Here is a 23,156-nt window from a genome sequence, read left to right on the forward strand (position 1 = left end):
TAGAGTTTATATCAGTCGCCATGTTGTCTTCAATGAAACCACTTTTCCTTACAAAGAAATTGTCACTCAAACTCCAGCTGTTTCTCCCCCACCAGTTCTCTATCTATCCCCATTATCAACCATCCAATTCCCTCTTGTCCATGGTCGAGATTCTCCATTCCAACCTCCTCACTCATCTTTACAAACATCACCCATCACTTCTCCTACAACTTTTCCTTCACCTGCAGTCCCTCCTACATCTTCCATGCCTCCTACTTCTTCTCCTTTACCTCTCAACCATATGGCTCCTACTAGCTTAGTCCCTTCCTCCACTCCCTCTACTTCCAATGTTCATCCGATGGTCACCAGATCCAAAGTGGGCAAACACAAACCTCGCCAAGTCCTTTCCCTTGTTTCCACTATAGACCCCAGTGAACCTACTTGTTATTCTCAAGCAATCAAAGATCCTAAGTGGAAGTTAGCTATGGCAGATGAGTTCAATGCCTTGTTAGCTAATAACACTTGGGATCTTGTGCCATTTCAGGCAAGTAACAATTTAATTGGTTGCAAGTGGATTTATCGGATTAAATACAAATCGGATGGATCTTTGGATCGTTACAAGGCACGCCTTGTTGCCCAAGGGTTTCATCAACGCCCTGGCATTGATTTTCATGAGACTTTTAGTCCTGTTGTCAAACCCACCACCATTCGTCTTGTCTTATCTCTTGCCATTGGTTCCCATTGGACCATTCGTCAATTGGATGTCAAAAATGCCTTTTTGCATGGTCACCTTCTTGAAGATGTCTACATGAAACAACCTCCTGGCTTCATCAATTCTACTTATCCCAATCATGTATGCAAACTTCGTAAGGCCATTTATGGACTTAAACAAGCCCCTCGAGCTTGGTTCACTCGTTTTAGCTCCTTTCTCCTAGCCCATGGTTTTACTTGTAGTTCTTCAGATTCATCCATGTTTATTCATCGTTCTCCTCTTGGTATCACTGTGTTACTCTTGTACGTTGATGACATTATACTCACTGGTAGTAATCCCACTCACCTTCATCAATTTATCTCCACTCTTTCTACTCAATTTGCCATGAAAGATCTTGGAGATCTTCATTATTTTTTAGGCATTCAAGCAACCAGCACCTCTGCTGGATTGTTTTTATGTCAACAAAAATATTTGTCTGATCTTTTGCATCGCTTCTCTTTATCATCTGCCAATGTTGTCAAAACTCCTAGTGTTAGTAAGACTTCTTTATCAGTCATGGATGGTGATTTACTTGCTGACCCTTCCACATATAGGAGTATGGTGGGTGCTCTTCACTATTTAACTATGACTCGACCTGACATTGCTCATTCAGTTCATGTTGTTTCTCAATTTATGAATGCCCCACGCACTGCTCACTTGCAAGCTGTCAAGCGAATTTTTCGCTATTTGAAGGGTACTCAACATTATGGTTTGTATCTACGGGTCTCCTCAGATTGTTCACTTACTGTCTACACGGATGCTGACTGGGCAGGCTGTCGTGACAGTCGTCGCTCCACTACTGGTTATGCTGTGTTTTTGGGCCCCAATCTCATTTCTTGGAGAGCCAAGAAACAACCTACAGTGTCTCGGTCTTCCACTGAATCTGAATATAGGGCAGTTGCATATGCTGTAGCTGAATCTGTGTGGCTGCGACAACTTCTCAAAGATCTTGGTGTTTTTGTTCCTCATCCTGTCAAAATCTTGTGTGACAATGTTAGCGCCACCTACTTGACAGCAAATCCAATCCTTCATGAACGAACCAAACATATTGATGTTGATTATCATTTTGTTCGAGAACGGGTTTTGCGTCGCGATATCATTGTTCGATTTGTTCCGTCTCAACATCAGCTTGCAGATCTCTTTACCAAAGGTCTCTCCTCACCACGTTTTCAGTTTCTTCGCAACAATCTGTCCGTGGTTCCCTTACGTCCAGATTGAGGGGGCGTATTAGTATATATAGATAGTTTTATATTTAACTCTGGACTGTATTCTGTAATGCACTGTACAATACACTAGTCTAAACTCTGAGCTATATATATGTGTGTACTGTATTGGTTTGGGGTTAAGTCAATGAGAATACACTTCTTCAGTTCATGGTATCGAAGCACATGGATCCTCTAGAGATTCAAGATTTATTCACAACAAATACTATGACACAATCAAGTGTTTCAAAAATTTTTAACAGAGGCTGTGAATTATATGAGGAATGTTTACCTCCACATGGTACAACATTACCTTTTATTTCCATCAATGGCTCTCAAACAAACATTCTACCATTAACTTTTACAAATTTTTCTCAAATCCAGACTTCATTTTCAGCACCTCCCATACTATCAACTACACCAATTCCTACCATTTCAAATTATCATTTTTCATCATCACTACCACCATCAAACCCCATGATAGCATACACACAAAGCTTTTTCATGAATAACCTCGACAATTTTCAACCAAATGATTTATAAATAATAAATTTATTATTTGGAGGTTGACAAGAAGTAATTATCATGTTTGGAGCGCCATGATCAATGCTTTGGAGGCAAGAAACAAGCTAGACTTCAATGATGGTTCTTTGATAGTTCCTTATTATCTGGATCCCAATCATCAATTGTGAAAACAAGGGAATAGTCTTCTCAAAACTTGGATGACAAACAGTGTGTCAACTCAAATTTTGGACAACATCTCCAGCTGGAAAACTATTAAGGAGCTTTGCATCAATATGAAAAATAGATATTCAGCAATTAAAACTTTTGGGATGAATTATAGGATTATAAGGAGCTGTCAACATGTATATGTGAGCATTGCACATGTGATATTTCAAAGCCCCTATTAATCAAGAAGGAGAAAGAGAGAATGATGTAATTTTTGATGGGCTTGAATGATACTTATAGGGTTCGTTTGGTAAACAATTTTAACACTAGCATATCTACTAGCATGCATATATTGTGGTAATAAATGGTGATAGAATATATGGTGTCTGAAATGCTGATAGTGTTTCATTTCATTTTTGCTGGTAGCATAAAGCTGTAGAAAATGTAGTGTCAAATTATTTATAAGGGTATTACGCATTTAAGTTGTAACACATGTAAATAAATATTGAAATAAATAACGAACAATTTTAAAAATAAAGATAAACAATTTTAAATTATAATTAAAAGAATTATTTAAATAATCATTAAATAATTAAATTATTATCTAATATTTTATAATATATAATTAAATTCATTGTAAATAATTTAATAATGAATAATTAAAAGAGAGATGTGAAGAGAGAAGGAGAGGAAAAAAAGGGTAATTTAGGTAGTTCAATAAATAGTGGAGGGTAGTTTAGGGAAAAAAAACTCATATTGTCTCAAAATGGTCCTCAAAGAGACAATTTCATAATTCTCTCAAAATGTTACCTTTATTGTACTTGAAATTATGGGTGTAAAATGGTTGTTTGGCAAGACAGTAGCATATAAGCTACTAAGTACAATATGGCCCCGTTTGGATCAGCTTTTTTAGTAGCATTTATATTACTTGCTAGTATAAATGCTACTGCCTTGCCAAATGGGTTTTTTTGGTACGTAATCCGAGAGATTTTTACTCAGCATTTTATACTATTTTTGACATGCTACTTGTATGAAGCATTTTAGTAGCATTTCACCGTCAAAAGTCAATATTATATCCATTAATTTTTTTTATTCCATTTATACCCTCACTTCATGTGTTATTATAAATTAATTAATAAATAAATAAATTTATTGATATTATAAAATATTTATCATTTAATATATGCTACTCAGCAAAAATATTACCAACAAAAGTTCAACCAAACACCACACAGCATTCAAGCAACATTTCTGCTACTAAAATTCTCCAACATTTCTGCTATCACTATTTCTGCTAGTATATCTGCTATTTTCAAAATGCTTTACCAAACTAGGCCTATATGTTATTAGAAATTGCTTGCGAAACATACCCTTACAATCATGTGAGCAGCCAGATACTTCTCATGATTCCTTTCCAAATGTAGACAAGGATTTCAACATGATTCTTCAAGAAAAAAGAAAGAAAGCAAGGATCATTCAAACTAATAAGAACATGTGGAGGGATGTCACGAAAATGAAAATAAATAAGGGAAACTATTAGGGTACAAATTACAACAACACCATCAGGAATAGATGCAAAAGTTTTCAAACAAACGAAGAGGCAGATAGACCTAAGAAGGAAGGTATCACTACAATAGTTATGTCTTTCACGGCACTTTCAGATACAAAGCGCCGTGAATAAATGAAAAGCATCGTTAATGTTATTTATCAATGCTTTGGGAAACATCGAACAAATGTCGTTAATACTGGTGTTGTTAATGATGTCGCGACGCTTTAAACAAAACGTCGTTCTAGTTGTTATTCGCGACGCTTTGTAAAACGCCGTGTATGCTATTCCATTACGGCGCTGTAAGCGCCGTGAATAAATTTAATTATTGAAAAAAATATATTTTTCTTATTTTACGAGACTTTGAAAGCCCCGGTAATGTTTAAAACCTGTAAAAATAATAAATTACTGAATTCTCTGAACTCCTCCCGTGCATATCTCCTGGTCATCAAATTAAGGGTAAGAAAATAACTCTTTTTTATCTCACTTTATTTTCTCCTGGAATTTTTTTTATGAGACACAGATCACGAGACCCAATGCTTTTACCTCCTTCATCTTCTCCAGAAAAGCTTTGATGAGACACAGATCAAGACCCAGTATCCCCAAAATTATTCATAGAAGAGAGTAGAGAAGCTTGAAAAACTATTTGGACATTTGGGGCTCATATGGAAGAAAGAATGAATCAACTGGACTTTCTGATCTTTGATTTTGTTGCTGTACACAAGTCTCACCAATAAATGGCCTTGTATGCTCGTGTTACTATCTACTTCACCCAATACTCGGTTTCTAACTATAGGACCCACTCTTGTCTTCCTCTTTAGACTGAATCACTCATTCAAGCTACAAACTTTGTTTTTGTCTGAACACCATCAATTTCCGAGTTGAAAGCACAACACCATCGCCTACCGCCTTCGCTGAAGAAGAACTGTCAAGGAAGTTCTCTGTACAACTCATGAACCCAAACGATCACCACCAACAAGAACAACAAGCATCCCCAATAATACAAAAGAAGAAGAATGCAAGAAAAATTGGGTTGACCGGTTAAGTGAGAAAGAGAGACGGAGGGAGAGAAGATAAAAGGGAGAGATTTTTTTAATATGTATTAACATATTGCCAACTAGCGTCTTAGATAAAAAGACACCTTATGAACTTGTATACAACACACCTCCTGATTATAGGGAACTTAGAGTTTTGTGTGTTTCTATCTAGCAAAAGACAAACAAATACAAATCTAAATTTGAACATAAGGCTACTCCTTGTGTCTTCCTAGGATATCTAATGGGTGTCAAAGGCTATAAATTGCTGGATTTGAAAACACAAGAAATTTTCAATCTAGTATAAACGTGAATGTTTTATTCACACAATCAAATAATAATTGATACCAATGATATGAACTTTAACGGTATAGAACTTTCAATCTTAAATTCCAATTACATTTTGTGCGCTCTCCAATTTAGATGAGCGTGTGTTTGCATATATATATAATACAACAGCCCAAATAGAAAACACTAAATGATAAAATTAAAAAAAAAAAAAAACCTTCATTACTTATTAGCATTAAAGACAACAAAGCCCAACCATGATAACTATATTGCCCCTCTTACTTTAGAGAAATATAAAATCAGCTCACAGTGACAATCGAAAGTGGCCCCCCTTTTATGCAAGAACACGAGGATGCAAGTATACGTGAAACCCGTTCTTCATAAAGAGAGTGAGAGACATCTTCTGCTCTACGCGATGACCGGGAACCAACGAAAGCCGATAAGGCAACAGCACAGCTGAAGCCACGGACTTCATTTGCAGATAAGCCAAATCCTTCCCCAAACAAGACCTCGGTCCAGCATTGAAGGCCACAAACTTATAACCATCTTTCGGGGGCTCAAAACGGTCACCTTCTTGGGACAACCACCGGTCCGGTTTGAATTCCATGCAATCCTCACCCCATATGCTCTTCATTCTCCCAACAGAGTAGATAGAATAAGTGACAGTTGAACCGGCCGGTACATATGTACCATCTGGCAGAACATCGTCCGAGACAACATACTTGAAATCTTCTGGCACAGATGGGTAGAGCCGGAGTGTCTCCGCCAAAGCCGCTTTGAGAAAGATCAATTTATCGGCTTCATCGAAGTCAAGAGGCTCCTCAAGCCATTTCTTATGGTCATCGCCACGTGTCTCTCTGAGAACGCCTGATATTTCTTTGATGATCTTCTCTTCAACTTCAGGGTTGTTCATGACAAGCCAAAAGAACCAGCTGAGAGCAACCGATGACGTGTCACGTCCGGCCAGGACAAAGTTCAGTGCAATTCGTTGGAGGACGGAGGTTGCGAAGTGGTTGCCGTTAATGTCCGTTCTCTTCATGAATCGCGACAGCAAGTCATCTGACGGAGACAATTTACGCGTTGCTATGGCATCGTCCATGTAATTTTCGACAACTTGAAGGCTTTTTCTCAATCTCTTCTCAGCTCCAAAAGCGAAAAACTTCTCCAATCTCCACAAAAACCCCGGATACAGGAGACGTTGAAGAGTTGCTTCAGTGGCGGTGTCAAATGCAAGCGAAAACGGGTTATCGGATAGATCCGGCGAGAGGGTTTCCGGATCTTTTCCGAAAGTGAGCCCACAAATGTTATCAAACGTTAAACGAAGCAACAAATCCTGTAAGTCCACATGTACCTTCTCTTTAGCCGCTTTATCCAAAATCGTCCATAACCGATTCTTGATGGTTCGGTTAACCCAGCGAGCCATGGCTTGTCTCAAAGTCCGGGTCGTGAACTCAAGAGCTGCAGTCTTGCGTTGAATAAGCCACGTGTCACCATCACTATTGAAAATTCCTTCCCCTAACAAATCGTGGAACGCGGTCTGCCACGTAGGACCTTTGGGGTAATTATCGAACCGGGTTCGAAGAATGTGCTCGATATTTTTCGGGTGACAAGTGACTGTATAGAACCCTTGTTTGAGAGCAAAGAAAGGAATGGCGATCGTACTAGTTTGGTAAGTGGCGGCGCCACCTGTTTCACGGAGATTCCCGGTGATCCAGTCGTGGATTCTTCTCCGGTTCATGAAGAGAGCAGGAAGAGATCCGCAAAGAGGCCATACTTTGGGACCGGTCAATTTTCTTGAAAGTAGATAGAACCAGAGAAGATATGCAGAGGCAGCTGCAGTTAGGGTGAAGAGGAGAAGTAGGGTTTCCATGTGATGTGAGATTGAAGAAAAGGGCTTGGTGTGTGATTAAGACTGTGGCTCTTCGATCGGGTTCAGTGAAGCTGCTTGTTAAGAGAGATGATAGAGAATGGATTATATATATGTAGAGTATATATTCTGAGAAAGGTTTAGGAGAAGTTGGTTAGGAAAATATGCGAATTATGAATGGAGAGTCGCAGTTTGGTTGATCGGAAGGGTGAAAGAGAAAATACGAGAAAAAACTTTTGTTATACGCTAGTGTTGGGTGGTGGCATGAGTACAACAAAGGGCCAATCTTGACTTGGCTACAAAGACATACAAAACGTGTGTATGTTACAAATGAAGGCAAAATCGTGTCAATAGATGGAACACAATAAATTGGTGGAGCCGAGTGCATTAATTAAGCAAGCATGGGCGGCCAGTTTTTGCTTTTGTAATCTTTTACACTATGTTTGGTTTAACATAGGAACGGGAATGAGAACGAGAATGAAGATAGGAGCGGGAATGGAAACAAAAATTCCTTGCATTTCTATATTTGGTTAGTCAAGGAATTTTCCAAGGAATACGATTTTCTTACGTTTGGATATAATGATTCAACATGGAATGAGAATATGAATAATGATTAAATGACTAAACAATCCCTCATTTATATTGGAGTTCGTCATTCTTCTTTTTATAAATAGGAATAATAGAAGGGTATTTTTTTTGTCTTTTCACCACTAAAACACAATTCTTACTGGCCCAGAATTGGTGATTCCTAAGTCCAAGGGGGAAAGCTAAATTCTCAAGTTAGCCGGAATATATCATTTCATTCCCTTGTACGTACAACCAAACACAAGAATTCCTCTTTCCATAGGAATACATCATTTCGTTCTTGTGGGAATTGGTGAACCAAACATAATGTTAGTTGAATTTGAGATGATTTGGACAGCAAGGCATGGTTGGCTGAACTTTTGTCAAAGATGTGATAAGGGCATGCATGCGCGAATGACAAACTGAGTTTGTCCCATGATATGAAATTTAAGACCTACTAAAAATATAGCGATTTCAAACCCAAATTATACTCGCAAGTGCACGAATCAATTGTAGTATAGAAGTGGTAAATACGAGTGTCGTACCCACAAGGACTGAATATTAAATATATGCAATTCCAACTCTTCGTAATTATCAGTAGAAACAAAATGAATAAAGATTAACACAACTAGACAAACACTAGGGATCCGATTTCACCAACTCTATTGTATTTAAATTATTTAGCCAATAATTCTCATTTCATTCATGCATGTCAAAGATCAAGTCCCCTAATTTATGTAATAGTCATGGGCATCTGACTTATCACGTCTATTCTCAACTGCAACCATCCATGGGCATATGGATTGGCTAGGACAATAAAAAATGCATTAGGACCTATGGTAACTTATGTAGCGATCACAGAGATCCTAGCATATGGCATTTATGTCTAAGTAACTCCGGTGTCAACTGCAAGAAGCTGGACTCAAATTGGACATGGGCATATGTCTCAAGTTGCATCATGGTAATCAACCCTAGATGATAGCTAAGCATCAGGATTTAATTATCAATAAAGAATAGCTAATTAACACTTGACATAGCATGAATAAACTAACAATTAATCAAACCAAATTTATTTAAACATAATAGAGTGGATCCATCATCACCCTAGTAAGAGGATTAGTTCCTCATACTAGGTTACACAACCAGCAATTTATCTCACAAAATTCTAGAAAGAATATGTGATAGAATTGCTGTAAAAGAGAAAATGAAACTCCAGAACTCTCTCTATGATTCTAGCTCACTCTCTGATATTTTTTCTTCTCTTGCTCTTTTCTTTCTCTAGAGAGACTCATCTCTTTTTGTCTCAGTGTCTGGTCCTTTTATAGAAGTGAAAAGTTACTGATAAGCTTCACGAATGCCGTATTTTGAAGACTTTAGAGAAAAGTTGGGCTGCATACATGAAATATCAATACAAAGATCATTTATTAATGTCAGACACTTATATACATATACATATATATCTATACGTATAACTATTACGTTGGACTTTTGCATATATATATACACACATACAAATATATATATCTATATATATAACTATTACTTTGACTTTCGTACCACACACACATATATATATACAACTATATATATAGACTTATATATGTATATATCTACCTATAACACTGTTTATATATAGACTCTTATACATTTATCATCCCACTGAAATGAATGGAAGGCATGCGCATGTATTGCTGGAGTTTCTCTATATAAAGAGGGGGTGCAGCCAGGTTCAAGTACACAGAGCACAACTTGCAAGAGATGGTACAAGTTGTAAGAGTGTAGAGCAAGAGTGCAACAGCTAGCTAGCACTAGCTATTCAGTGCTTAGAGATAGCTCATACGAGTGTTGTGTGGAAGTGCTACAAGCTGCAAGAGATAGCAGTTTGTAGTAGTGTGGTGCGAGCGAGAAATAGAGAGCCTCGAAGTAGGTAGCCTTTAAGAGAAAAAGAGAAAAGAAAACCTTAGAGAGAATGAGACTGAGAAGAAAAAGAGAGTGAACCAATTTGCGAGGCATATTCACAAATTGGAGTTATACAATTGTTGTATTGTGTGAATGATCTACCTACGAGTGAAATTTTATAATCTCATTGATATAGTAGAAGTTTTAAGTAGTCTAAGGATCTCATGGTTTTTACCTCTCTGAGGGTTTTCACGCTAAAAAGTCTTGGTGTTACTTATTGTTCTCATCCATTATGTTATTTTTCCCAATAGCTAGTATTCCAAGCTCGCTAGATTACATGCAGCGGGTATGATATGTTACATATAATTTAAGGCATTTGATGAAACGTGTCCCTCATAAGCCTCAACTAAAAAATGCGTCTTGTATTTCCCTCTTAAGTTTCTTGATTTCCCATGCCAATAACCTAAAAAATTCTTCGATCCACTCTTTTATTTAATCATCTACATCTTTTTTCCAGATAAATTTTGGTGTTTGGATCGTCTCTCTATTATTGAAGGCACTATTGGACAAAGCGTCATGTATAATGAAACAATGGATTCGATGCAATATCCTTGTCAAAGGATGGATCACATGCGGCAAGTTACATATAATTTAAGGCATTTGGTGAAACGTGTCCCTCATAAGTCTCAACTAAAAAATGCTTCTTCTATTTCCCTCATAAGTTTCTTGTATTTCCCTTGCCATAAAAAAAACTCAAAAATACTTCGATCTACTCTTTTATTTAATCATCTACATTATATTTGTTTTTTCCACATAAATTTTGGTGTTTGGATCGTCTATCTTTCTCTTAAAACTTCGGTAAATCTAAATGTTAGAGGGTTGAATTTGAGTTTCCAATATGAAAAATTCATCTTTTTCTATTGTTTGTTAGGTAAACATGGTGGAGGACTCGAGCTTGAGTATCACTGAATCGAGTGTATGTCTTAACCATCTCGGTTAAAGAGTTGTTGGCTTTGAATGATTCGTCACTATCCAACTCAGTGACTTTGGCTAATTTCTTCTGTATTATTTAATTATGCATGCTTCAAACAAATATCTTTGATTGCTGCTGTAATATATCGATCTTTCGGTGACAAATCTATTTGGATTCTACTACTGAAATATCTTGAACTATTTAAGGCACTATTTGGCCACAACATGTATAATATACGTCATAATTAAATTGGCTAATATATTTTGCTATATATTACGCTAGGATACTAATGGTGGCATACGTCTCTACACATGAAAGCACCCAATAGTAAATAGGGGTTTTTACTCAATAAGGAGACAAAACTAAAAGTTGTATTCCAATAAAGACAACTTAAAAAAAAAAACCTTTAGAAAAAAGGACAAAATCTACCAACTTACTAAAATAGTCTCCCTCCTTCTTCTTCTTGCTTCTTTCTTCTCCTTCCTCCTTTTTCCTTGAGCCACCGTATCGGAAGTAGGTCGTCCGGCCATCATTTGTGACGAATGAACTATCGAAATGAAACTCTAGGTCAACCCAATCAAAGCACAATCATCACCAGCAATCGATTATCACTTGAGTCGCTGGAAAAACTTCGTGAAATCATGGCCACCATTTGAAAAAGAGTTAGATCTGGCCAATACGATCAATGCAGATGACAATCAACACCCCCAATCAACTCCACGGACCAAGATGCATTACCTTTGAGGTTTTATTGCTTTTTCGAACTCTTTTTTTTCTTCTGAAATCGGATTTTAATATGCAGATATTATATTTGTTCTGATATGTTATCTGTTTTGAAACTTCAAACAGATAATATTTCGTTAAAGACAAATAACATTTTAACAAAACAGATAACATTTAACAAGACAACAAATCATCTGCAGTCTGCAAATCCCAAATCAGAACCAAAAAATCAAGAAAATCACCACAGAAAATGCCAAAAATAATGATGTGATAACAGTTCGAAGGAAAACAACAAGATCTACAAGTCCTGTGATGAGTATGAGTAGATCTTGTTCGAATACAATAAAAATCAGGATGGAAAATCACTAAAAAATGCCATGGAGCTCTTAAATAAGTCATGAGGGGTGAGTACAAAACTTTTGACGACGGTCAGAGATGAATCGTGTGCAGGAGGCATGTGTCATGTTTAAGGATGAAGATGAGGGTATTTTAGACAACAAAATCATATATTTTAGTTCTTTGTCCTTTTTGGAATATTAGTTCAACTACATGGACTTTATGAAATAAGAATGTCATTCTTAAAACAAAACTCTTCAATGATGGACTAATATATGATTTTCCCTAGTCAATATTATATAGAGATCTCACCCTTGCTACCAACTAATATTTGAGCAAATTGGTATAAAAATGACTCTAAAATATATAAAATGAAAGGTGAAGAGGACTCATGTGGGTTAAAACTAGCTAGTTATTGGAACGCATGTATGCCAACTTTGACTATTTGAATTACCAAAAAATTAAGAAGGTTCATCAATTGTACTTGCACATGTACAGCATTGCCTTTTACGGTTTACCCCCTCAGAAAGACTAGCTCGGTTTGTCAATTGACCCAACGCAATCCCCAATATTGCTTTTTCTTGTTGGCATTATATATTATTCTTGCTGATTCTATTCATGGAAATAGAGGTAGTTACAGACGGTTTACCGGCAAAGAGAAAATGGCATTTGGTTTAAAAGACCTAGCAATACAGTAGTCTTAAGGCATAAATGGGAAGAAGAAAGAAAACTATTTGTTGACTCTCTAGATCAGTAGTTACTTGTAGTTCTAGTCGGTGTCCACTGTCGGTTTTTGATTGATTTTTTGACATAAATTTAACCGATTGTTTAGTCAGTTATTGACAGTTTGGTCGGTTTTTTCGATTTTTCAATCAATCCTCACTAATATACATTTGATAATAATCGAACAAGGATGAATTTGGTTTAGCACCTTTTTTTGGACAGTGTTAGTTGCAAGAAGAGGAAACGTTTGGTGCAGGAAACCAAGCACAAACGTTTCCATCTTGTCCACTTTTCAATTTTCCTCTTGTCCACGAGCAATCAATGTGGTGGGCCGGCCCAACATGAAAACGTAGGAATATAAATAGGCCGAAGGCTTCTTGCTAGAGTTCAAATCTTCTAGGCCCAAGTATTGTCCCCAAGGCCCAGGCCATTGTAATGTAACTGTCACAGTCCACTATTGTGAAATTAGATGGGCTGTCATATTGCCACGTGTCGAATCCATATCCATATCTATCAAATAATCATCATTGGCCTTCGCCTTCAATTCAATCTTCCTCCTCTCAAAATTAAAAAAGGAGAAAATAAAGAAAAAACTGAAGATAAGCCAGTTGTGGGGGAGCTCGTGTTACAAACACTCCCCTTCACAATCTCCCTCTTCATCCTACGGACCAGATTTCACCACACAAGTATATTACCATAACCATACCTTTCCATTGCTTTTCAGTTCACACGATCATTCTCTTTTAGAGAGAAACCAAAGAAGCAGAGCACAGAGTTGGCGAGCAATGGCTTCTCTTCCATTCACATTCGCTCCGGCCACCGTGAGAGTGTATGCGGCCACAGCTGCAAAAGGAGCTGGTGGGAGCAAGGAGGAGAAGGGGCTTCTGGATCGGATTTTGGGGTATCTACAGAAGGAAGAGCAGCTGTATGAGAATGATCCAGTATTGAAGAAAGTGGAGGAGAAGAGTAGTGGAGGAACCACCAATGGCCGCAAGAACTCGGTTGCGGTTCCCCAGAAGAAGAAGGGTGTCTTTGGAGGCCTCTTCGCAAAGAATTGAGCATGGTCTTTCTGGTCTGGTGCATACTTTGATTACAGTCTCATCTTCTTTTACTGTACTCTCTGCTTCTTTTCTTGCTCTCTGTGTTTTATGACTCTCATATATATTTCTATATTTAAGGGCCGTCAATGCAATGCAATTCAAATTGTCATTAAAGAATTGTTGGTTTCATTGGAAAGAAGCGTTCATAAATCATAATTCTAGCCATCACCCATGAATAAAGATTGAATAACAAAGAGAATCCATAGCCAGATCTTAAATAGATTTGACCGCAGTGAAGAAATCTCTAATATTTTGGGCTATTTTTCTTAATAATAAGAAAGATTCCACCAAACCATAAGTTAAAAAGTCATCTTTCAGTACATATACAAGACAAGTGCTAGGCTAGGCTGAGATAGAATTTTGTATAGCATTCTGGGAAATGCAAGAGTGATAGAGATTGGAAAACCCATGAGCCTGGCAGGAGAGAGAGTGATGACAATGGTACTTTCATTGAATATATGTAAGTACTGAACACAAGGCTACTAGCAGATTACCTCAACTCTGAACACAAAAACTAATTCCTAAACTAATATCCTGAAGGGACAAAACCATAGAACTAGCACATCTATCAGAAGATCTGTTTAGCAAACTTGATGTCTGATATAACACTATCACTGTGGCAAGATAATTCCAGATTGACTCCTTCACTAGCATTTGCACAAATGCTTCCCACAGTAACAGTTTTGAAGTTCACTAGAAGAGGAGTTCCTCCCATTTCTTCGAACAGAACAAATTCATTATCGTATTCGTTCAAAAACTCTCGCAGAATATGGTACCATTGCTGAGAAGATTTTCCGCAGTTGGTGACACTTTTATAGTAAGATCCGCGATAATCACACTTGTGAACATATCATCACATCCATCTTCACCAGCAAGGTAGCTAGGCCAGTATCTCCAAATACTTTTTCCATTCACCCAAGCCTGTCTTCTGCCCAACCCAGCGAGTCCACCACAACTGGATCAGTACCCAATGGAGCCTTGAAGGTAGTCTGAAACCAAACAATTAGATTTTCATATCAGCAAATGCTTTTGAAACATTATCAGGCACAAACATATTTAAGACAGCAAATGCATTACCTTGTACCAAACAAACATCTTGTTTGATGGCATATTTTCAGATTCCCAATGGCGTTTTTGCTCAGTATCAGGTAGGCATAAAGTATAATCCCTTCTCTTCACCATGTAAGCCAACGTGATGACCCATTTACTGTTATCTAACACCTTGCTTATCTCCTCATCATTCTTGATAGCAAACAATCTAACTGGTCCATCAATTCCAGTCCTCGTTTCAAGTTACTGATGTTTGGGTGGTAACCTGCAGCCAATACCCAAAAGAAACCATGCTCATAACATATCACAGAATCACTCCATAGTCCATACACACACAGATAAAGTCCGGAAACTATTGATGTTACCTTGGCAGTATTATAAACTTCTTTGAAGCAATCAGGGAGAATGCTATAGAGTCTTGACTGGGGTTTTTCCGACTTTACTTTTGCTTCTCTCGTGTTAGATATTGTTACTTATTATAGATGTATATGACAATTTCAATTGGCTTTGTAGTTAAAAATTTGAGTTGGACTTTCTACTCGACCTAATTAAGGCCCATATTTTTAAACACATGAATTCATTCCATATTCACTTGAGCTTTTACTTAAACACATAAATTGGTAAACTCTAAAGGCCCATATTAATCACAATAATCATATTTAGACTACATACATATATATATGTATATTAGATTTTTTTTAAAACTTTTCCAAGGGGGGTCAATTGACCCCCCAAGCCATAGCCTAGCTTCGTCCTTGTCTTCAGTAGCAACATTTGAAAAGAAACAACTTGATTTTCCTTCATAACTGTAAACAGTTGACTGCAAATGAAACCATATATATATAGTCAATCACATATCTTATATATATACATATATAATCATTTATAATTTTGTCAACTTACAGACAACTGATTTCCATAATCAGTATCTTTCCTTTCCCCATAAATAAATGGTCTTCTCCATATATAGCATAAAGGACTTCATGAAGCTTCTTAAGATGTCCCCCACTTAGGTTGATTCAAATTACCTATATGCATCAAAATTCACAATATAAATCAACAAATTTCCAAATATTATGCGAATTTAAATTTTTTTGAAAAAAAGAAATTTATATCATTGTTACCATATTCATCAAGAAGGCCATCATAGTCATACGTCGATAAAACTTTAAATTGATTCTCAGCACTAGTTTTTGTCAAAATCGGATAAAATAGTGATCAGAATGAGATCAGTACGTAGAAGAAGCTCGTTTGATTACATATATTTGAATATTTGATGAGTGAGGCTGATTAATCTTAGTTGTGGTGATGATTAAATGTGATCTCTTTGATCTGATAATCAAAATGATAATTATACTTGACTAACTAGTTCATCGATCTAAGTTAGGATTGTCAAGTGATAATATTATTCATTATTGTCTTTGAGAGGAAAATAATAAATGGATTAGTGGATGGGGTGTAGTAGACCAAACGTGCAACAATCTCATATATAGAGAACTAGAAGATCAAAGGAATTTTGCTTCTTACAGCACTTGCAAAGGTATTTTTTGTTGGCCAACAAAATGTATTAGGATATGTGTTTTGCTTATGTTACTGAGTCATACTTGATTTTTATGTAATAGAGATGAGACTCAATATTAATTTTTATATAAAATGTGTGTGTGCACTGAGGGGCCCACCTGAGAGCAAACATATGGGCATGACATTTACCACGACAACATCCATGTCACAACAAAATGAGGCCAACATATTGGCCCATTAGAATATCACTTTTTGGAACTCATGCCTCAGCAAATAGCAACCAACGTGGTTGCTCTTAGTATTAGTTAATAGTTGTTGACTTGGATTATAAATGAAGCTTTTTGAGAATCAAAAATTTTATTTCCCTTCTGTTTTGGTTGGAAACTAGAAAAGAAAAGGAGAAGGAAATAAAGAACTAATTCATCGATCATTTTGTCAGAACAAGAGAAAGTAGAAAATATATTTCAGAGATGGAGACATGGAATATTAGAAAGTTTCAGAACAAAGTAAGTTTAGGTCATAAAATCTAAGCTTCAAAAACAAAATATCATTTCACTCAAGCTCCTATGTAACATAAGAAGTTTCATTAAAAATCACACAAGATGCCTCATGAATCATGACGATAATTATATGTATAACAGTCAAAGGAACCCAGACAAACTATCTTTGAAAAGAGTGCATGAAAGAAAAAAAAAAAGTAAAAAGAATTTAATTTAACAAAGCACCACCAAATTCTAATTCGAATACCATTTGGTAGAGAGTATGGATGACAGAGTATATGTTAGAGTATACGTTCTCAATATATGGTAGAGTATATGTTAGAATATACGCTGATTAAACATAGAGTATATTATGTAAAATTACCTATAAGGACATTAAACATTTTTGACAAATAACCTAAACTTTGTCCTTCTAATACTAAAATTCATGATTATAAGTTAAAAAAAATATTTAAATTATTTTCATATTGTAATTCTCAATCTCTAATAATTGTACCTTAAATTTCTAAATTGGTATTTGATGCAGTAAAATACAAATTTTCATACGATAAAAAATTCATTTTTCAATAATCATAAAATTAAAATAAAATAATTGTCTGCAGAGTTTATATTGGGCTTTTGTTACAAAGCCCAATATAAACCCAACCCGCTATAAACTATTAATCAACACTTTTTACTTTATTTTCTTTAACTTCTACAATTAAAAAAAGGAGAAATAGGATAGAGTTTGTGGGTATTGGGTAGGTTCTCTTTTCCTTCTAGAATTTGACAGGGATGTCAAATCTTCAATGAGATGAGGAATATAGTTCGTGGGTAGATTCTTCTCTTTACCTCTTTTTCTTTTACAATTTGTAGGGATACAACTGGTCAGATCTTCAATCAGATAAGCCGATAAGGAATAGAGATACTGGGTAGGTTCTTCTTTTTTCCTCTTTTCTTTCTACAATTTGGTAGGGATCTTCAACAAGGTTTGTTCATTTGATGAGAATGAAAAAGCTTTTGGGGAACAAAAAGAGTCGTGGAGAAACTATTTGTTTTGTCAATTTTTCAGGTTATTAGGATGGGGAATGAGCCATTGAAGAAGCTGCTTGCATTGATTTCGTTTGTTTCTTGATTTGCCATAAGAGGAGATATTGTAGCAAATAGAAATGGTCGGGAGGGTATGGATGAGAATATGACATGGCGGATGAAAAATATTCTCAAATTGTGAGTGTTTCTTTTTTCAACGGAAACGACGGCATATATACTGTCATATTTTCTGCATTTGGGGTGGCTTGGCTGGTGCCTTTGAGATAATGGGAGATCCATTTAACAGCCTTGAAATGCAACATAGTATGATTATTGAAGAATTGAATTGCAAGTTTGGGTTCTTCCATATTTGTGTATGAGAGGTGAAGAGAAAAGTTAAAAATAAATAGTTATGTTTACAGCTTTCATTGATGTATTTTTCATACTGTATAGGGATATATATATATATATACACACAATGATGATCTTAAGGTTGTTGAAAAACATTAATTGCTAATGCCATAACAGGATGGTGCAATTCCTTGAGCTCCTCCTTGCCCTACATATGTTATGGCAAGTTTCAAGGGAACTCTCAAACTATTTGAATTCTACTAAGGCAAAAAAACAAACACGTAATTCAAATAAAATTTAATTGAAATCATCAAACACATTGGCGACTTATCCACCGATGAGTCTTTTGAAAAGGGGGTGGAAATATTCTTAAATGCCCTGAAATTTGTTTGTGATATTAGTCCCCTACATATTTCCATTTTGGCTGTTATTGTGTCCGATACCTTAGCATTTAAGTTTAGCAATAAAAACATTGCCTCCCAAGTTGTGGAAGTCATTATCTGGAGATATATCTCGATTCCTCCGGAAGTGGTGCTTTATATGAGGACTTTGGACGAGAGGCTCACCCAAGGTTTTGCAGACAACAATGAAAAATTTACTCTTCTGACACAGGCGATAGATTCACTCCGCACCCAAAGGGATGCCCGCCAAGAAGAAATAGCCTACAGCCTAATTCGTTGTCGGAATCTACAAAATCTCTCTCTGATAATAACCTAATCCTCTCGAAATGTACCAAGAGTTTGATGGCTATGCATATGAGGTTCCTGTGAGAGTTCAAGTTAAATGAGGAATAGGTAATTTGATTTGATTTTTTTTAACTGTAATTTTTGAGTTATGTATGGATATTGATATTCTCTAAATGTTGCTGTTAGGGGGAATGAAGTCAGTGGCCTGTGGGGAGGGATGATGAGATGTCTTTTTTTTCAAATTTTTTATAACAATTTTTAAATTTGTGTAGTATGTACAATTTTATTGTTTTATGTTTTCTGTTACCTATTTAAGCTATTTTGATGATTGTATTTATTTTAATTAGTTATCAAGTGCGTGGAAAGTATTGAACTTCTTGTATTTTATTGATACTCATGATTTGAGAAAGGTGGAACATGTCTCAACGATTATGGGAGGGGCATGTTTCCAGTTCATCATGTATTATATTCTTTATTTTTAATCAATTAAGTTCAAGTAAGCAAACTCATGTGGAGTAAGCTGTGCTGATTAATTACGTGAGGACTAGCTCAAGTTTCAAGTAAGGATTTAGGTTTGTTGTCATTGAAAACCTAAAAATTTTAGATTTTGTGATGTGTACTAGGTTTGGGGCAACAGCTGGCTTCTAGTGCTAATAGAGAATTGCTTATTGAAACCTACCTAACATTTGGGATGGCTTGGTGGGTGCCTTTGAGATAATGGGGGACCGTTTAACAGCCTTAAAATGCAACATAGTATGATTATTGAAGAATTGAATTATCAGTTTGGGTTTCTCCATATATGTGTATGAGATGTGAAGAGAAAAGTAAATTATGGCTCCGATACCATAAGGAATTATTAAATTTGGTGATTGTTTTTCATTGATGTACTCCTCATATTGTACATGGATATATATATATATATATAATCATGATCTTAAGGGTGTTGAAAAACATTCATTGCTAATGTCATAACTAAGGAAAATCAATAGAATTTCGAGTCAGCCATAGATGACTCTAATTGGCTGAAGTTTCTCTTGATTTTGTGAAATTCATACGATAATTTTGGCATGTTGTAAGGTTATCAAATTCCCTTGATTTGTTAGGATTATGATCGTTATGTAACTCTCTTGATTTGCTAGAATCATTGATCCTCACATAGGTCTCCTAATTGAGATCATGATCATCATACAAGGTCACTTTTTGTTTTGATAATCATATTATGTCAAAGATAAATAAAAAAAATTTCCTTGATTTCTACTATACTAAAACCCGCTCCATCCTATTGAAGTGCATCTCCATCAAGACACCGACCATGCTGTACCGACCGTCTATTTTGATTTGCTCTTACTTTTTTCTTTAATATTATTCTATATTCAAAAAAAGTATTTTTATATATTAAAAACATAGAAAGGTTTTGTTAAAGCTCAGAATCATTTAGAATGTTAAAGAAAATTTCCATGTATTTTATGACTCTAAGTCATCTCTATTACACCAACGGTGTTACAGTTACTTCAAATCGTCAGTAAGCAAAATCAACCTTATCAAAACAGTCTAAAAAATTTGGAAAATAAAAAAGTCTAGATAAGGCTAGAGTAACAATATTCGATTGAGATTAGGATTGTAAAACTTAAACAATTATCGTGCACAAAACCCATGCAAAGACGATATAATTATATAAATAACAAATAAGTACTGAACTTGATTCAATGGCATTGTACCGCTTTTAGCCATAATAGCTGTAGGTTGTACTACATGTGAATTTATCAAAGAAAGATATAGGGAATTAGAGTATTTGGGTAATGGTGAAAACAACTCTATTTGGCTAGTTGAACACACTAAATCATACTTTCTGGTCCTTGAACTAACAACTTCTATAGTAATCGATTTTCGTTCGGCTGAATTTTAAAAAAATAAAAAAAAACACAAAAAAATAATAAAATATCCAAACCCAAAAAGGCCCAAAAAAACTCATTTCTTTGTTCAAGACCCATGAGCCCACAAATATCCAAAATTCAAAACCTTTTCTCCATCCAAACAAGCCTAAATCCTGACCCAACTACCCACCAATAATTCAAAACCCAAGAAAATATCTAGGAAATAAATATTAGAAAATAAAGAAAAATAAATAAATAAATAAGAGGAAAGGCGGTGGCGTGTAAAAAAGAGAAAAAAGGGTGGGGTTTCTTTTTGTTGAAAAGAGAGAGGGGGAAGGTTTTAGAAAAAAAGAAGAAGGTATTTTCGTTGTGGAAAAAAAGGGTTTTCTTTGGGGAGAGGGGTGCTGCGAGATAGAAAAAAAGAGAGAGGGCACCGCACTGGTGGAGGAGGGGTTGTTCAAAGAGAAAGAGAAAAAGAAAGAAGAGAGACACAAGATAACACACAGAGTTGGACCACCGAGAACTCCATTTTCTTGAGATTATTTTTGTTGGTGCTATCTCTCTCATTTCTTGATAAACTCTGTCTTTTGCCAATTCCATTGCACTCATCATTTAAATTTTGGTGGTGTACATATCTTTCATTATTATTTTCTTTTATGCAAAATGAGTATTGATATGGTTTTGTTGGCATATGTGAATGATATGGATTTGGTTTTGATTTCGGACTAGTATGACTTTCCTATGCTATTTTGTTACAAATTTGATGATATAGTCATTTGTGTTGTAATCTATATGTCCTGTTGGTAAGAACCAATAACATTATTAGAGAAAGGGAATATTTGACTAATTTTGCAACCCACTCTATCACACTGGTTGACTCGAGTACAAATTGATTCCCCAGCTTTAGCTAAATTCTCTTCTCTGATGGTGTTACCACCACTCCATAACATCAATAACAACACTCTCAGGCACTCCCGATGGAACATTTCCACAAGACATGCACAATGAGCCTCAATTATAAATTTGTTTAGAGGACGAAATTAGATTTCCATAAACACCACCCCCATGCCATTGTGAGAACTAGCAATCCCAAGCACTTGTATTTGGACTAACCAATCAGGCACACTTGATGTGGATGCATCAAAAATTTGTCCTTTATGTGGAAGTATACTCACAAACATAGAGTCATCTTCACCCTAGATGAAGATATTGTGTTAATTTATGGTTGGCTTAACACAAGCATGAATTCAAGTGTTGGAATAGATCAAAAAGGAAAACATTTTGGTCTGAGGTTGCCATCAATTTTTATGAAAATACCATAGGGTTGGGTTGTGAACATACATAATGTTCGTTGGTGTATAGGTATGAAGATATCCAAAAGGCTGTGAATAAATTCACGGGGTTAACGAATGTAATCTTTGTTAACGAATGTAATCTTTGTTAAATATTCTCCGATACCATGAATAAACAAGATACAGGGAATAAATCTTTGTTATTTCATCAAGTGATAGTTGTGCACATATATAGTTGATTCTAGTTGACTAAAATATATACAGACTTTAATTGTAAATATTATACATTGAATACAATATAAATTTCATGATTATATACTTGTGTATATCACCACGAATCAATCAGTGTTGATTGAGTCAATTAGACTTGATTGGTGGAGATATGACTGGAGAAGACTTAGGCTTGTTTCTTGGAGAGAATGTCAGGCTTGTGGATGAAGACTTATCATGCTCCCGCAAGATTGATTGACCGTTGAGGACACCAATCTTGGTACGATGAGATTGATAGTGGATACGCGGCAGAGGCCTGGTAAGAGAATCAGCTAGTTGGTCCGCCGTGTGTACATGAGAAATTCGTAAGCGCTTGGTTGCAACTTGATCCCGCACAAAATGGAAGTCCATGGCGATATGTTTCATCTTGGAATGGAAGACTGGATCAGTGCATACGTATGTTGCGCTGACATTATCACAATAAATGACTGGAGGGAGCTTGAGAGGTATATGGAGCTCGTGGAGTAGATTCATGATCCAGTTAACTTCAGCTGCGGCGGAGGCAATGGCTCGGTATTCAGCCTCTGTAGAGGACCGGGCTACTGTCTTTTGCTTCTTAGAGCTCCAAGATATAGGATTGGCACCGAGAAAAACAACATAAGCTGAAGTTGAAGTTCGATCGTTGGGATCACCAGCCCAATCTGCGTCGGCAAAGGCATGAAGAGAGTGTGAAGATGTGCGGCGCAACATGAGTCCATAATCAAGTGTACCTACAAGATAATGAAGAAGGCGTTTGACTGCCGCCCAGTGAGTTGTAGATGGGCAATGCATAAACTGGGAGAGCTTGTTGATGGCAAATGAAACATCCGATCGAGTCAAAGAGAGATATTGTAAGGATCCAAGTGTTTGACGATATAGTGTGGCATCTACAAGTGGACTACCATCATGGAGTTTTGAGTGTTTCAGTGGAGACCAGGGGAGTGGAAACTGGCTTAGCAGTGCCCATGTTG

At 36.2% G+C, this 23,156-nt stretch overlaps 2 protein-coding genes across 2 annotated transcripts; one reads left to right on the top strand and one right to left on the bottom strand.

Moving 5' to 3' along the window:
- Positions 1-5,522: 5,522 nt before the first annotated feature.
- On the bottom strand, positions 5,523-7,717 carry LOC119990944 (cytochrome P450 86A1-like). The gene has a single exon (XM_038837086.1). It carries the CDS (start codon positions 7,337-7,339, stop codon positions 5,804-5,806), a length of 1,536 nt encoding a protein of 511 aa, XP_038693014.1. The 5' UTR covers positions 7,340-7,717; the 3' UTR covers positions 5,523-5,803.
- A 5,418-nt stretch (positions 7,718-13,135) lies between these two features.
- Positions 13,136-13,771, top strand: LOC119992123. The gene has a single exon (XM_038838765.1). It carries the CDS (start codon positions 13,340-13,342, stop codon positions 13,610-13,612), a length of 273 nt encoding a protein of 90 aa, XP_038694693.1. The 5' UTR covers positions 13,136-13,339; the 3' UTR covers positions 13,613-13,771.
- Positions 13,772-23,156: the final 9,385 nt, after the last annotated feature.

The sequence above is a fragment of the Tripterygium wilfordii genome, chromosome 22 (assembly GCF_013401445.1).
Source record: "Tripterygium wilfordii isolate XIE 37 chromosome 22, ASM1340144v1, whole genome shotgun sequence".
Lineage (NCBI taxonomy): Eukaryota > Viridiplantae > Streptophyta > Magnoliopsida > Celastrales > Celastraceae > Tripterygium > Tripterygium wilfordii.